This window comes from Dendrobates tinctorius, unplaced genomic scaffold (genome assembly GCF_039654945.1).
Source record: "Dendrobates tinctorius isolate UK_male_01 unplaced genomic scaffold, ASM3965494v1 ptg000016l, whole genome shotgun sequence".
Taxonomy (NCBI): Eukaryota; Metazoa; Chordata; class Amphibia; order Anura; family Dendrobatidae; genus Dendrobates; species Dendrobates tinctorius.
The window spans coordinates 42,645,041-42,661,051 of NW_027361684.1; the positions used below are offsets into that span (position 1 = coordinate 42,645,041).

Here is a 16,011-nt window from a genome sequence, read left to right on the forward strand (position 1 = left end):
CTTGTAAGCATTTCTGCAGCGTCTGAGCCGGCACAAACGCTGCGGAAACGCTTAAAAAAACGCAACGTGGGCACACAGCCTAATAGGTAAACTGCATAGCGAGAAAAAAAATTGAAACGCCAGAATTACTGTTTTTGGTCGCTGAAACATTGCAGTAAAATGCAATAACAGGCGATCAAAAGAACATATCTGCACCAAAATTGTATCAATAAAAACGCCAGCTAGGAACACAAAAAAAAATAAGCCCTCACATGGCCATTTTGACCAAAAAGTAAAAGGCTCTGGGGAGGAAAAAAAATGAAAATGCAAAACCAAAAATACCCCTGGTCGTTAAGGTTTCCTCCTAAAAAACCCAACAGGTTTGCACACGTTTATAAAGACATCATATGCAGATACCCATAGCATCGCCTAAATAATATAGTCTAGTGTCTGTAGAGAATGCACGTCACCAGAACAAGGACTGGACAACCACTGAACAAGCAGGGAGTTACTGGAAGAGTTTAGCTCTACAGTTGTGAATGTAGCTCTATGAATAGGATATAACATGGAGTTAAAAGATGGATTTTTGGCTCTTACCGTAAAATCTCTTTCTTGGAGCCTTCATTGGGGGACACAGATTACCATGGGTGTATGCTGCTGCTGCTAGGAGGCTGACACTATGCAAAACAAGAAAATTAGCTCCTCCCCGGCAGTATACACCCACCGACAGGCACCAAGCACCTCAGTTGGTGAAAAAGCAGGAGGAGAAGCAACGAGAAAACTCTAACATATGTACCAACACAACAAGGGACTCTAGGACCCAACACGGTACAACTTAAACAGGGAGGGTGCTGTGTCCCCCAATGAAGGCTCCAAGAAAGATTTCACAGTAAGAACCAAAAATCCATCTTTATTTATCGCCTTATTGGGGGACACAGATTACCATGGGATGTTCCAAAGCAGTCCTAAGGGTGGGAACAGCAAAAAAGGAACGAAAGAATCGGAAAAAGGCTTAGGTCGGCCGGTGAGCCACCGCCGCCTGCAGAACCTTCCTACCAACAACTGCATCAGACGAGGCCTGGGTATGAACCCTGTAAAACCTCGCAAAGGTGTGCAAGGATGACCAGGTTGCGGCCTTGCAAATTTGCATGGCCGAAGCCTGGTGACGAACAGCCCACGAGGCCGCCACAGCCCGGGTGGAGTGAGCTCTTACCCCCGGAGGAGGCGGTTTTCCTGAAGTCTGTACGCTTCCAGAATGGTAGAACGAATCCAACGAGCGATCGTGGATTTGGATGCCGGAAGTCCTTTCTGGCGACCTTCAGAGATGACCAGCAAGGAATCAGACTGACGAAAAGAAGAGGTCCTGGCGAGATAGACACGCAGGGCTCTAACTACGTCCAGTTTGTGGAGAGACTTCTCAAGCGGATGAGAGGGAGCCGGACAAAAGGATGGAAGAATGATATCCTCATTGATATGGAAAGAGGAAACCGCCTTTGGAAGAAAAGAAGGAACGGGCCTGACGACGACCTTATCCTGATGGAGAATCAGGTAAGGGGAACGACAAGACAAGGCCGCCAATTCAGAAACTCTTCTGATGGATGTAATGGCAATCAAAAAGGTGACCTTCCACGAGAGAAGGGACAAAGGAATGTCCTGGATAGGCTCGAACGGCGCCTTCTGGAGAGCGCTAAGGACGAGATTGAGATCCCACGGGTCTATCGGCGAATGATGAGGAGGAGCCACATGGGAGACCCCTTGGAGAAAGCTTCTCTACCACAGGTCAAGACCTAACTCTCTTTGGAAGAGGATAGAGCGCGGAAACCTGGCCCTTGAGCGTACTGAGGGACAGACCCGCTTCTAAACCAGACTGAAGAAACCCAAGGATAGATGGGATGGAGAAGGACATTGGGAAGACTTTATCATCGCACCAACGGAAAAATGCCTTCCAGTACCTGTGGTAAATGCGGGAAGAGGCTGGTTTCCTGGCTCTGATCATAGTTTGAATAACCTGACCGGACAGACCTGATTCCTTCAAGACTGCGGTCTCAACAGCCATGCCGTCAAACTCAGAGACTGAGAATTCTCGTGGTAAAGGGGGCCTTGCGAGAGAAGGTCTGGACGGACTGGAAACCTCCAGGGAACGTCCGCGAGCATGTTGACCAGTTCCGCGTACCAAGGACGTCTTGGCCATTCTGGAGCGACAAGAATCACTGGTACGCCTTCCGATTTTATCTTTTTGAGCACTCGTGGGATCAAGGCCAGAGGCGGGAACAGATAAGGAAGTTGAAACTGGGACCACGGAATCACCAGAGCGTCGCACGCGATGGCTAGAAGGTCCCTGGACCTGGCTACGAACTGCGGCACTTTGTGATTCATCCGAGATGCCATGAGATCGACATCCGGGGTGCCCCAACGGTGGCATATCTGATCGAAGACTGCGGGATGCAGGGACCATTCGCCGGACGCCAGGCCCTGACGACTCAAAGTCGGCTGCCCAAATTTTCCACCCCTGGAATATGAACGGCGGAGATTGCCGGAACGTAGCGTTCTGCCCAGCGGAATATCTTGGCCACTTCCGACATAACCTGCTTGCTGCGCGTGCCCCCCTGATGGTTTATGTACGCCACGGCCGTGGCGTTGTCCGACTGAACACGGACCGGCTTGCCGGAGAGGACAGGCTGCCAGTGAAGAAGGGCCAGGAAGATTGCTCTGATCTCCAGAAGATTGATTGAGAGGAGTGTCTCTTGTGGGTTCCAGCGTCCTTGGGCCGCTTTCTGATGGAACACGGCTCCCCATCCCAGAAGACTGGCATCGGTGGTGATGACTTGCCACCGGGGAGGAAGGAAGGACCTCCCTTGGAGAACTGACGCCGGCAGTAACCACCAAGTGAGAGATTGCCTCACTCTGAGAGGGAGCCGAATAGGACGGTCCAAGGACATCGTGGTCTTGTCCCAGGCTAAAAGCAGAGACAGCTGGAGGGGGCGAAGATGAAACTGCGCAAAGGGCACTGCTTCCATGGAAGCCACCATTTTGCCCAGAACCTTCATGCAGGACCGAATGGGAATGGGAGTTGGCCTCTTGAGAATTCTGATGCCCTTGGAAAGAGCCGCAATCTTTTCCCTCGGAAGAAACACTCGGGCTAACTCCGTGTCGAATTCCATGCCCAGAAAGGTCAGACGCTGAGTGGGGATCAGAATGGACTTCTCCCTGTTGACTAGCCAACCGAGGCGGCCGGGAGTGTCCAGAGTGATCTGAAGACTCTGGAGGCAGTCCTGACGAGACGAGCCTTTGATTAAAAGATCGTCCAGATAAGGAATGATGAGAATCCCTCTGGAGCGAAGGATGGCCATGACGGTCGCCATCACCTTCGTGAAAACACGGGGCGCTGAAGCTAGGCCGAAAGGAAGAGCCGTGAACTGATAGTGGTCTCCCTGAACCGCAAAACGAAGATACTTCTGATGTTGCACACAAACCGGAATGTGCAGATAGGCGTCCCAAATGTCCACAGAGCAGAGGAATTCCCCGGGCTCCATGGAGGCAATCACCGACCGAAGAGACTCCATTTTGAAATGAAGAATCTTCACGTGGCGATTGAGCAACTTGAGGTCCAGAATTGGACGAAGGGAGCAGTCTTTCTTCGGGACTACGAAGAGATTCGAGTAAAACCTGGAAAACCGTTCGTTTGAGGGAACGGGAACAATCACCCCGGCGGAAAGAAGGGAGGCAATGGCCTGGAGAAACCCCGGAGTCTGGGACCGCTGTCGCGGAGGCCGAGACCGGAAAAAAACGTCTGTTCGGGGGAGAAACAAATTCGATCTTGTAGCCGGATGCGACGATTTCTCTGACCCAAGCGTCGTCGACAACAGACAGCCAAGCATCCACGAAAAAGGAAAGTCTGCCTCCCACCCTGGAAGAACTTCCAGGTGGGGGTGACCCGTCACTTGGAAGAAAACCTGCCGGAACTGGCGCCTGAAGCCCTGGAATATTGTCCTCTAGATCTCCAGCGGGGAGCTGGTTTGTAGGATGGCTTTTTCTGATCTCGCTCTCTAGTGGCCGATGAGCGATCCTGCTGGCCAGATCTGTCCGTGGACGAGAAGGGACGAAAGGGCCTAAACGGGCGAAAACCCCTTCTATTAAGGAAACGTCGTGGGCGAGACTGGGGAAGAGAGGTGCTTTTACCACCAGTGGCATCGGAGATTAGCTGGTCCAGCTTGGCTCCAAAGAGTCTAGAACCGTGGAATGGCAGATTAGTAAGGGACTTTTTCGAAGTGGTATCCGCATTACATGACTTTAGCCAAAGAACTCGGCGTATAGCTACTATGTTGCTATTTGCCCTGGCCACGCACCCGGCTGCATCCAAGGAGGCGGCCAAAAGGTATTTACCCGCATGGTTAATCTGATCTGCAAGATCTGCCAATTCGTCCTGAGGAGCTGTTGCCAATATGCCCCTGCGAAGGATTTTTGCCCAAGCGGATATGACTTTCGCTACCCAGGCTGATGCGAAAATAGGACAGAGGCGCCGGATGCCTCAAAAATTGACTTAGCCAGAGATTCGATCTGCCTGTCCGTAGGGTCTTTAAGCGATGCCCCATCAGGTAAGGATAGCACCGTTTTGGAGGCTATCCGGGAAACCGGGGGATCCACCTCAGGAGCCTTGGCCCATTTTGTGAGCAGGTCTGCCTCAAAAGGGTAGAGCACGTCTAAGTACTTGCGGCCTGAGAAACGTTGCTCAGGGCGCTCCCAGTGTTTGGCCAAGGTAGTATCGAAATCATTGTGGTTGGGAAAGGTCCGAGACGGAGGTCTTGCTCGTTTAAGGAGTACAGAGCATTCCTGAGGGGGAGCCTTGTCCTGCTTAATTTTAAGGGTTTGAAAGATAGCCGAAATGAGAATATCGACCATGTCCCGCGTTTTAGAAACATTGTCTGCCTCTGAACTCGATTCCGATTGAGAGTCGTCGCCATCGGAGGAAGGAGAATGCAATCTGACGGGCTCCGAGGGACCCTGCGAGCTAGAGGACGAGGTAGACAGATCCCGCTTCCTAGAGCTCCTGCTTTGTCTGTCTCTTGGAAGGTCACGGTCAGGAGCGGACGACTCACCCTGAGAGGCGGTCGGCGCGCAGGTGGCAGTAGACAGCTGTGGAAGTCGTTCTAAGACCTGGACCAGCGACTGGGAAACCTTAGTCAAGTCAGAGACTGACTGAGACATTACAATGGCCCACTCCGGGGGAGGTTGAGCATCCTCGGCCCGGGGCTCTGCGTGCTCCTGGGATGCAGACATAGCGGAAGGACTGCAGGATGGGCAAAAGGGGAACGGGCGACCCGAAGCCCACCTCTTTTTACAGCGCGCACAGGCGTAATGAGTAGCGGTGGGCCTGAAGCAGAGATCCCTTGAAGGATTGGGCATAAGTAAAAATGCGTTGAGAGACCGCAATAGGTCGTGAGAAAAAACTGCAGGAGGGAGCTAATTAGCGCCACAGTGTAGAGCCTACCCAGATTCAGATGAGCAGCCGAATGCTGAAGTGTCCCCCAAGTAGCGCAGGAAGAGATGAAGAACCAGGAAACACCTAAGAAAGGAGGGGCGGAGCTTTGCAGCCGTGCCGCGATTGGAGAAAGGCGGAGGAGGCTGGAGTAATAAAGTGAAAGTAGCCCTGTGATGGGGCAGAAAAGGGCGCGCAGGAAAGCGCGCTTAGAACAGAGGAGGGGCGTGCTGAGGCGCCCGAACGAAAGTGAAACTGACCCGGACGCCGCAGCCCCGCACTGCCCAAACCGATGAAGCCACTCCGGGGGGGGGGGGGGGGGGAGGAACGATATAAACGCCGGTGTGACACTGAACTGAGAGCGACGACTCTCCCTATGCTCATTGATCTGTCCCCTCTCACCGGAAGGGAGACGCGCGGCTGAGGTCGGCGCGCGGCATGCAGAGAAGAGGCGGGAGATTCAAATCTGGAAGTCTAGTTCAGGATTTCTCTGCAGAGGTACGCTGGCTGGCAGGCAGCTGGTTATGATGTGGGGCCTGGAGGGATCGTAGGGCACTTACTTGACTACCCTGAAGAGGCTGTCACAGGGGCCCACGGTGAAAGCCACTGGAGAAGCTCCTCTATGCCCACATCTTGCAGAAGACGGCGTAGACCTCCTGCGACCGCCGTCTTCCTCTCAGCCCTGTCCAGAGAGAGGGGTGAGGAGGGTAATTGGCAAGGACTAGCCACCGGTCCACAGCCCCTAGCACCGGGAGGTGATAGGGCCAAGGTCCTGCCTGCGGAACTGAGAGGTGCGATGTGGATGACACCACACTGCTCGCTCAGCCGCCTGATATGGGAAATCAGGGTGAAGCTACACCCTGTTTCCTGACGGAAAACCTGAAAAATAAAGCAAAAAGATTAAAAGGTTCGACTGGAAACCTAAAAGAAAAAAGGGGATATTAATAAGAGCGGATCTGGGGAGATCCCGGTCCGCCTTCCACAGACACTAAGCACAAACTGAGGTGCTTGGTGCCTGTCGGTGCGTGTATACTGCCAGGGAGGAGCTAATTTTCTTGTTTTGCATAGTGTCAGCCTCCTAGCAGCAGCAGCATACACCCATGGTAATCTGTGTCCCCCAATAAGGCGATAAAGAAAGCTTAATCTTTTTACTTTAAAAACACAATTACATCAAGCATACATGCCGCTCCCTACATCAAGGGACACCAATACACTGCCATGCTGAATGAGAAAACTGAAGACGTAGAAACAGACATAAGTGAAACAACTAAACAGATGCTGGACCGTTGCATATTGATTTCATTTTCTGCTTTTTCACCCAGGATAAGCCCTAACATGATTTTAGAGGATTTTTGGAGTACTCTTGAAATACAAGTCCTACTCCAAAAATAAGCCCTAGTTATTCATGGTCATGATTAGACACAGTGGACATGCATTCTTAGAGGCCCAGCGTACCTATTCAAGAGGTCTGCTTTAGGACCTCTGGTGATATCACAGCAATGTGATCATGATGTCACCTTGACTGCAGGAGTCTAGAGCAATTGAGTAGAAGACAGGCAGTTATGCAGGGTCAGCGTTCAGGGTGGAGGGACAAACTGGGCAATTTCTTAGGGACTCCACTCTTAGGGGCCTCCAACGTTTATAGTCAGAGGTTAAGGGCCTTACATGACATCATGGTCATATGTCCCTGAAATCACCAACAAGTCCCTTAACTGCAGGGTTCTAGAGGAACAGATAACATTTACTTTACCATATAGTGTACTGGAAAATTTCAAGTGCAATGAAATAAAACCTCAAGACCCCTGTGGGTTTTAAAGTTTTGCTTTCATTAAGTGGAAAAATGACCCAGAAGCATTCTTTCAAAAGCCAAAATCAGCTATTTTTACTTTGATACCAGAAAAGTTGTCATTTTTCTGTAGATGACAAATTAGTATTTTTTCATTGATAGGGGATGACTTACAAACTTGTTAATACCCACTTCCCAAAATCGATAATTGGTGGATAAGGTCCGACATTAGGAATGCTAAGAATTAAAGGGGCACTTCAGTGTCCAGGCTTGTAAATGTTAATATCTGTGAAAATTAAGACTCTGTACAGCAAAATAAAATTACTTTTTCTGTAGCCGTTCCTTCAGCTGACTTTCACGAAAACCCTGAGGATGCAGAGAGTCCATGAGCTCATCAAACTCCTTTTGAGAATCACAAATAAACCTAAAAGGAAAACAGGATATTCACTCATTAGTAGGAAACAAAAGCTCAGATTGATGGGACAAAACTCAAACTAAAGCTCTAATAAGGGGGGGGCAAAAAAAACCTGTCTGATACACACCAAAGGTTCTGGCCCTGTTTAGGTACGGTGCTTTCTACTTGTGCATCTTCCTTTGGTATGGAATCATCTAGGCCGCCAACACTGCTGTTGGCATCTTCACTCTCCACATTACCTAGCAAAATTCAAGAGAGAACCTTTACTCTAAGCATTTACTGCAAGTTAAACCTTTTTTCTGCTTCAAGAGTTTACACATTGTACAAAAAGAAAATTTGTAATTTTTTTTTTTTTTTTTTTTTTTTTATTAAAACAAATTTAAAAAAAGATTTTCCATTCATCTCTCTTCTGATATGACTAGCATACCAGAGGAGACTGACTAGCATTCGGAATTCGGATGGGGGAGCCACCAGAAGACAGTAACTGCTGTAAGGCTAGTCTCATCAGGAGTCCGGGAGCTCGAGTTGGCCAGCAGACTTGAGTGATATCAGGGCTGTGGAGTCGGTAAGCCACAGTTGCGACTCCGACTCCTGGATTTTATCAGGATCCGACTCCGGCTCCGACTCCTTCATAAATGGCCAATTCATAACAAATTTACTGTTGTAAAATATTAAACATCGTGCTTATTCAGTTTCTCACCATCATATAAGTAATCAGACCACTTAGAGCAAAAACTACATTTATTAGAATACAATTAGAATATAGCAAATAAACTTTTCTAAACTAAGTAAATATGCAATAAACACTTTTATGCAGTTAATAAGAAGAAATCTATAAATTTGTCCTCAGATAAAGTATTGCCTCTGTCAGATCCTCCTTCATGGATGCCCTCAAATCTAGTCTAATTATTTTGAGAGCAGAGAACAACCTCTCTACACTAACTTGTGTTGGTGGCAAAGCAGTAACCACTCGGGCAACATCTCTGACAATGTCAGGATACAGAGGAATCGCTTGTTGCACTGTTATTTTTGATGAACGGTCAAATTTCTCAATTTCTTTTAGTGCACATGAAAAATTCTGCTGAAATGTACTGGCTGTGTTCCTTGATGGGGATGACTCTTCTTCTATGCGGGAACGCTTTGCACGGTCCTTGTGATCCAAATATTTTTTGAAATTAAATTCTTCATCAGTTGATGAGGGTGAAGATGTGGCAGGACGACCAAATTCTTCTTGTTCCTCCTGACTGTTCTGCAACCCTTTCATCCTTACTGCTATTTCAAACAGAGCTTCTTTTCCTTTACTTAGCTGTTGATCATCTAGAAGAATCCGATGCATTGGGTCTACATAAACAGCTGCCAAAAGAATGTTATTTTGTAATAGTAGCTCCTCTCTCCGTTTCATTGATGTAGCAACGCCACTTGCAATTAACCCTCCTCTTTGGGACAGGCGAAACATCAGGTTCTTCCACTCCTTTAAGAAAATACCTGGAGTTAAGTCCTCTGCTAGTAATTTTTTAGTCACTGTAAATGGGTGCTCTAGCAATTTTTCCAGCTCAGTCACCTGATTCCACTGACTTTCATTTAGCGTCAGTTGAGGGTTAGCCATGTCTACAAGAAAGGTTTTCAGTTCAACCAAGCGCTGAATCATTAAGTAAGTACTGCCCCATCGTGTGGCTTGATCAATAATTGCCCCTTTTCCAGCACGTCTCTTCAAAATTGAGTCAACTTTAGGGGTTCTGGCAACAGTAGCCAATTTTCTCACCTTACCAATCAGTGCAGCAGCATGTCCTTCTTGCAGACTGTCCCTTATAGCCAGCTGTAGCGTATGCACAACACAGCGCATGTGATGAATGAAAGAACATATTGACACAGTTTCAACAAGATCTAAACTATCATGTTGCTGTTCATCTGAAGCAACTTCAGTTTGCTCCTCAGTTACAATACTGTGTTCCTCTATTTCAAACATTTCTGTGTCTGTGGACCCAGAATGTTCTTCTAGCTGCTGGTCACCATCATTACTCTCATTCATTAGCTTAATAGTACTTATCATATTTGAAGCATTGTCAGTTACGACAGAAAGAACTTGCTCTTTTTTAAGTTCATAGTCTTGCAGAACCTTTTCCACCAAGACCTGGAGAAACTCACTGGTGTGATGAGCTTTGGTGTCTTTTACTGCCAATGTCTTGGTAACTATTTCATTTTTGTCACAAACAAATCGGACATTGATGGCAAAATAGTTCACTCTGTGACGTGTGCAGGCATCCATTTTAAGAAACAGAAAGCGTCCCTTGAGAGTTTTTTTAAGTTCTTCCTTTTGTTTAAAAGCTTCTTCGATTACTAATTTTCTAATACTCTCTCTCTCCAGAGAAACACCAAGCTTGCGGGCCATTTCCCCATTCAGACACATAAAAGCTGGTCGTGAAAATAATGAAATAGGCACACTATCCTTTACAACAAGCTCTATGATCTGTTTTTTAAATGTATCTACTGTCATTGTCACAGTAACTTTGTCACTGACAAAATATCTTGCAACTGATGGCTGCAAAGTTCTCTGCTCCTTTTTTTGGCTGGAAGAGCTGGGCACTGGTTCATTGGTTTGGATGTAGTCTCTCTCATCCACTGCTTTCAGTACTTCTGGATGAAAGCGCTGTAAATGTCTCTTTAGATTAGAAGCTCTGGTAGGAGCATTTTTATCTTTGTCTGAATATGCACTCATCTTGGCTTCACAGCATTTGTTTTCGTCTGGATCATTTGTCATACACTGACAGACATAATGTTTTCTATCTTGAGTGATGGTGAAATGTTCAAATACAGCTGATTTAATGTGATGCTTCTTTGACATTCTCAGGTTTTTAATTCTGCATTCACAATCCAAATGACAATTGTTTTTCCTAAAAACAATTGTACAAAATTATTGCCAGGTCGTACAACTGATATAGTGGCCAGTAATACTGTTATTATTCCTCATGTACTCACAGTTAACTGATGCAAAGTTTGTTGAAAGGATAATACTTCTTACAGTCTTCCTCTTCTGAGTAGCAGGCAGCTGTGAGATGCTTGGAAGACGCACACCTAGTATGATCTAGTCTAGAGGAGGAGCTTTACTACTAAGAATTTGCAACACATTTTCACTTTCAGTTTAATACATTGTAAGTAGGGGGGTTGGGGCAGCATGAGGTTAACCAAGTATAAGATTAGATAAGGGCAGTGGAGAACCGTGACACACAAGAAGTAAGAAATGTCTATCTCCAGCAGAACTGCTTATCACTGTTGTTCATAGTTTGATAGAATATATATTTGAGTAACATTTATAAAATTCATATGAAAGTTCAATTATGAAATATTAATACATTTTTTTTTTTTTTTTTTTTTTTTTTTTTTAAAGCTGGAGTCGGAACATTTCTACCGACTCAGACTCCAACCAAAACTAACTCCGACTCCACAGCCCTGAGTGATATGGTAAAGACTGGCCATCGGTAGACACTAGTAACATTAAACTGGAAAAAGGATCTCCCCTAGTTGAGGGAGGAACTCATGCTCATGTCCATTGACAGCCAGTTTGACCCGCAGAGACAAGTGGAGTGAAGGGGACTGCTTCTATTGCAGCCACCATTTTACCCAGAACTCCTGTAGCAACTTGGATGGAATGAGGAGACTAGGGACACAGTGCGCGACCTCTCTGCTGGAGGACCAAGGCCTTGTCTCGAGGGAGAAGTACCAACCCTCTGGAGGCTTCCAGGAACATCCTCAAAAAGGATAACCGCTGGGCTGGAAGTGGGGGAAGACTTAGGCTTAACAGTCAGCCTAGGTGAGACAGGGTATCGCAAGTGATACACACAGACTCTACGCAGTTCTGGAAGTACGGTCCCCTTGACTAGAAAATCATCCAGATAGGACGGGACAACCACGCCTAGAGAGTGCAAGATCGACATGACAGCTGCCATGACCTTTGTGAACACTATGGGAGCGGTAGAAAGACTGAAGGGCAAAACCATGAACCGAAAATGCTGTTCACGAATGGCAAAGCGCAGAATCTTTAGTGAGGGGGGGAAAAAAAAAAAAAAAAAAAAAATTGGAATGTGAGAAACTTCACCTTTTCCCGTTATAAGGAAATAACCTAAAGGAGGAATTCCATCCAAAAAAAGGTGAACCTTAATAAACTTGTTAGGTCCAGCCTGGATTGGTTCCAACTTCTTACCGAATAACCGATCACTCCGGTATGGAGACTGCTTTGGACGCAGAGTTAGCTATCCATTTTCTGAGCGATAATGCCGTTCTGATGGCGCCGTGTGACTAGTCGCATCCAAAGAGGAGTGGACCCAGTCTCCCACTCGAGAGAATTGATTGGCTAGTTGCTTGCTTCAAATCCTTTTGTTTTTTTGCACATACCCAGAGAAGCTGCCGGTTGGTGGAATGCACAGTTGTACCCAGCAAGTCAGGATAAACCATCTCTTGCTGTCACTGCTGTCTACACAACATTCTGACTTGGCAGCCCTGTCCTGCCGTCCTCCGTTCCTGAATTTTCATAAGGACGAGGCAGCTCTCAGGACGTCCCAGTCTTTCCTGCATAAAGTCGGTGCTGTCATGGCTCTGGAAAATCAAATTACCTGTAAGTAATAATCATTTTTTCCCTTCCCCATGACAGCACCGCAGACATGAGAGGAAAGATAGAATAGACTCCTAGGGTGGGACAACAGCAGACAACACTTTTCTCCCAAAGGCCAGATTTGAGGGCCCTAGGTCTAGTCTATAGTGTCAGAAGAAAGTGGATGGTGAGGACCATACTGCTGCTTTACAGATCTGCTCAACCGAAGCATTTGCCCTTTCAGCCCAGGACGTGGCTATGGCTCTCGTAGAGTGAGCTGTTACACCCAGTGTGGGAGTCTGATCTAAAGAAGAATAAGCCAGTGCAATACCCATAAGTAGCTATCGTGCAATTGATTTTGAAGCTTTCTTACCCGTTTGTCCCCTGAAAGGAGACAAAAAGGGCTGAAGACTGTCACCATGATTTTGAGGCTTCTATATATTGAAGCAGGCAACGTCTGACATCTAGGCAATGGAAGGTTCTCTCCCCCTGGGATTTGGACAAAACGAGGGCAAAATTATCTCCTGCTCCCTGTGGAATTTACCTTCGGTAGGAAGGCCGGATCAGTTTTTATTATCACTATCATCCAAAAAAGGTGGTATACGGTGGATTTACAGATATTGCCTGCAGCTCACAGACACGACGAGCTGAGGTTAGGGCCACCAGCAGTACTGTTTTTTAGCGTTAGCGCCTTTATTGAGATGGAAGCAATAGGCTCAAATGAAGACGCTGTCCGTGCCCTTAATACTAAATTTAGATCCCAGGGAGCTACTTTAGATGTTAATTTTGTGGGCTTGGATGTAAAGGAGGCCCGAATGAATTTATAGATCCATGGGTGATCAGCCAGTTTTTGATCAAACAACGCACCCAGGGCCGATACCTGCACTTTTAGGGTGCTTGTGGACAGTCCTTTTTCCAGTCATTTCTGGAGCAACTCTAGGATCTTTTATTGGTATTTTCTGGGCTGTCCCAGTCCATTGTCGGCCCGTGAACTGCAAGAATTTTTCCCAAATTTTTTGGTATTTACATGAAGTTACCTCCTTTCTGCTAGCGAGCAGGGTGGTTACTAACAGGACTGAGAACCCTTTTGCTAGAAGAAGTCCCCTCAAGTTCCACGCAGTGAGGTGCAGCCTGTGAACCCTGGGGTGTTCTACTGGGCCCTGGTATAGCAGATTCGGGGTATCTGGGAGGATCCATGGGTCCAAGATAGACATGCATCTGAGCCATGTGAACCATGCCCTTGTCGGCCAGAAGGGCGCGACCAGGATTATTCGAGCTTTGTCTTGTCGGATCTTTTTCAAGACTACTGGAATCAATGGAAACAGGGGGGGGGGGGGGGGGGGGAACGCATAGGCCAGACGAAATTTCCACCGGTGTATTAGTGAATCTACCCCCTCTGGTTGCTCTCTTGGATTTAGGGAGTAGAACCTGTCCACTTTTCGATTTTCCCTGGTAGCAAACAGGTCTACTTCTGGCATGCCCCAGGCAGCACAGATTTCCCCAAATATTTTTTGACTTTAGGGACCATTCTCCCTGGTGTAGTACATGACGGCTTAAATAATCGGCCAGATAATTGTCTGCCCCTTTTAAATGTGTACCCGATAAGGACAGAAGATTGTTTTCCGCCCATGCGAATAATTCCCTGCCCTCTGCCATAAGGGTTGCCGACCTTGTACCCCCTTGGCCGTTTATGTATGCTATGACCGTGTTGTTGTCGGATAATATGGTGACATGTCTCCCTTGCACTTCTCGCTTTACTAGGGGAAGGGCTCGCCTCACAGCCGCCAGTTCTTTTAGATTTGAGGATGCATCCCTCATTCCGGGTTCCCACTGGCCCTGTAGGGTTCGTTTCTCTATGTGTGCCCCCCAACCATTCGGACTTGCGTCTGTGGTCAGTACCACTGAGTTTTGAGTAGTCCAGGGCACTGATCTGTTTAAGTTTTCGATGCTCAGCCACCATTATAATGACTCCTGCACTTGAGGTGAGAGAATGATCTCCCGATTTAAATTGGAAGGACCCGTCTCCTGTTCGGATAGGATCTGCCACTGTAGTTCTCTCGTATGGGCTTGTGCCCACCGGACCGCTGGGATTGTTGCTGTTAATGTGCCCAGGAGAAACATTGCCTCTCTTACTGATATGGCTCGACCGGATTGTATCCGTTGTATATTTTTGTTGGATAGCCCCATAGCCCCAACTTTCCTTTCTGGAAGAAAGCACTGCTGTTTTAATGAGTCCAATTGAATTCCAAGGAATTCTTGTGACTGCACTGGAGTTAATTTGGATTTTTTTTTACATAGACTGGATGATCAAACCTGGTTAATATTTCCAGGACCTTTGTAACTGCATTTTCGCAATTTTGCTTGTCGTTTGCTATGACGAGGAAATCGTCTAGATAGGGTACCAACAGGATATTTTCCTTATAAAAGGATGCTACTTCCCCGATGATTTTTGTAAAATATACGAGGGGCCACTGATACCCCAAAGGGTAGGCACTGGTACTGTAGATGGGTGGGTGCTTGAGCAATCTCTACTACCAATCTTAGATATTGTTGGTGTTCCCCCCCATATTGGGACATGGTAATAGGAGTCGGTAAGATCTATTACTGCCATGTAGCAACTCGGGTCGAGTAGCTTCACTGCTGACCCCAAGGTCTCCATTTTGAATTTCTCTGTTCTGATGTATTGGTTCAGGACTTTGAGACTGAATATTGTTCTTAGGGACCCATCTGGTTTTGGCGTGAGGAACAGAGTGCTGTAAAATCCTTTCCCTACTTGATGACACAGTACTTTTATTAGTACCTCCTTTTGCATGAGGAGTTGAATCTCCTTTTGGCCTGATTCTTTTTGGCTACCCAAGTCACTTTTACTCTTTGAGGTGGAAGGCTTAGAAAACTTAGTCGTAGGCCCTCGGCTAACAGGTCTGTTACCCACTTTGAGGCGGGCAATGCTACCCATTGATGGACAAAGAACCGAAGCCGTCTCCCAACCGCCCTGGCGTCATTGCTTAGTATCGGGTCTCAGGGTGGTTTTACTAAAGGAGGAATCTTTTCTCTTTTCTCCTCCAGGGTCTGCCCCGCGTGGTTCTATCGTCTGGCTGCCTTCGGCTCCCTCTGTTCCCTGCTCCACGAAAGGACGAGCGAGCTTCAGTCCACCGACGCCTAGGGAAAGGGGGTGGAAAGTTTCTTATCTCACGCTTTTTCTAAAATTTCGTCCAATGCTTTCCCAAACAGGTATTGACCCTCACACGGGACGGCGCAGAGTTTAACCTTTGACTGGAAGTCTGCCGACCAATTTTAACAAAAGTGCTCTGCAGCCTGAATTTGAAAGGGCGCATACACGGGCGGCACCTCGGACAGAATCTACTGTGGCGTCAGCCAGGAATCCCGCTGCCTTCTGAAGGGAAGGTATTGCCTCCAGCAGTGTCTCCCTTGGGCATTTATTCTTAATTTGGTCACTTAATTCGTCTAACCACTTGACCATAGCACGCGCTGTACAAGTGGCGGCCACCTCCGGCTTAAATGACCAAGCCGATGCTTCCCAAGCAGATTTTAGAAAAGCATCTGCTTTCTTGTCAAGGGTATCTTTTAAGGCTCCCATGTACTCAAATGGCAATGCTATTCCCCTGGATGTACTAGCAATGGCGGCATCTAGTCTGGGAGCTTTTTCCCCCATTTATCGCATACCTCCTCATCAAACGGGTATTTACGTTTGAGCGCCTGCGGTATGGACATTTTTTTGTTGGGTTTCTTCCATTCCCTCTTGATCAAAT

General features: G+C 47.2%; 1 protein-coding gene across 1 annotated transcript in view; it reads right to left on the reverse strand.

Annotated features, from left to right (window-relative positions):
• BAZ1B (bromodomain adjacent to zinc finger domain 1B) overlaps positions 1–16,011 on the reverse strand; it is a 116,002-nt gene that overhangs the window by 60,731 nt on the left and 39,260 nt on the right. Inside the window, exons 10-11 of the mRNA XM_073565748.1 lie at positions 7,784–7,895; positions 7,567–7,665 (exon numbers count right to left, since the gene is read on the reverse strand). Coding sequence (XP_073421849.1) covers positions 7,567–7,665; positions 7,784–7,895 — 211 coding nt within the window. The remainder of the gene's footprint in view (positions 1–7,566; positions 7,666–7,783; positions 7,896–16,011) is intronic.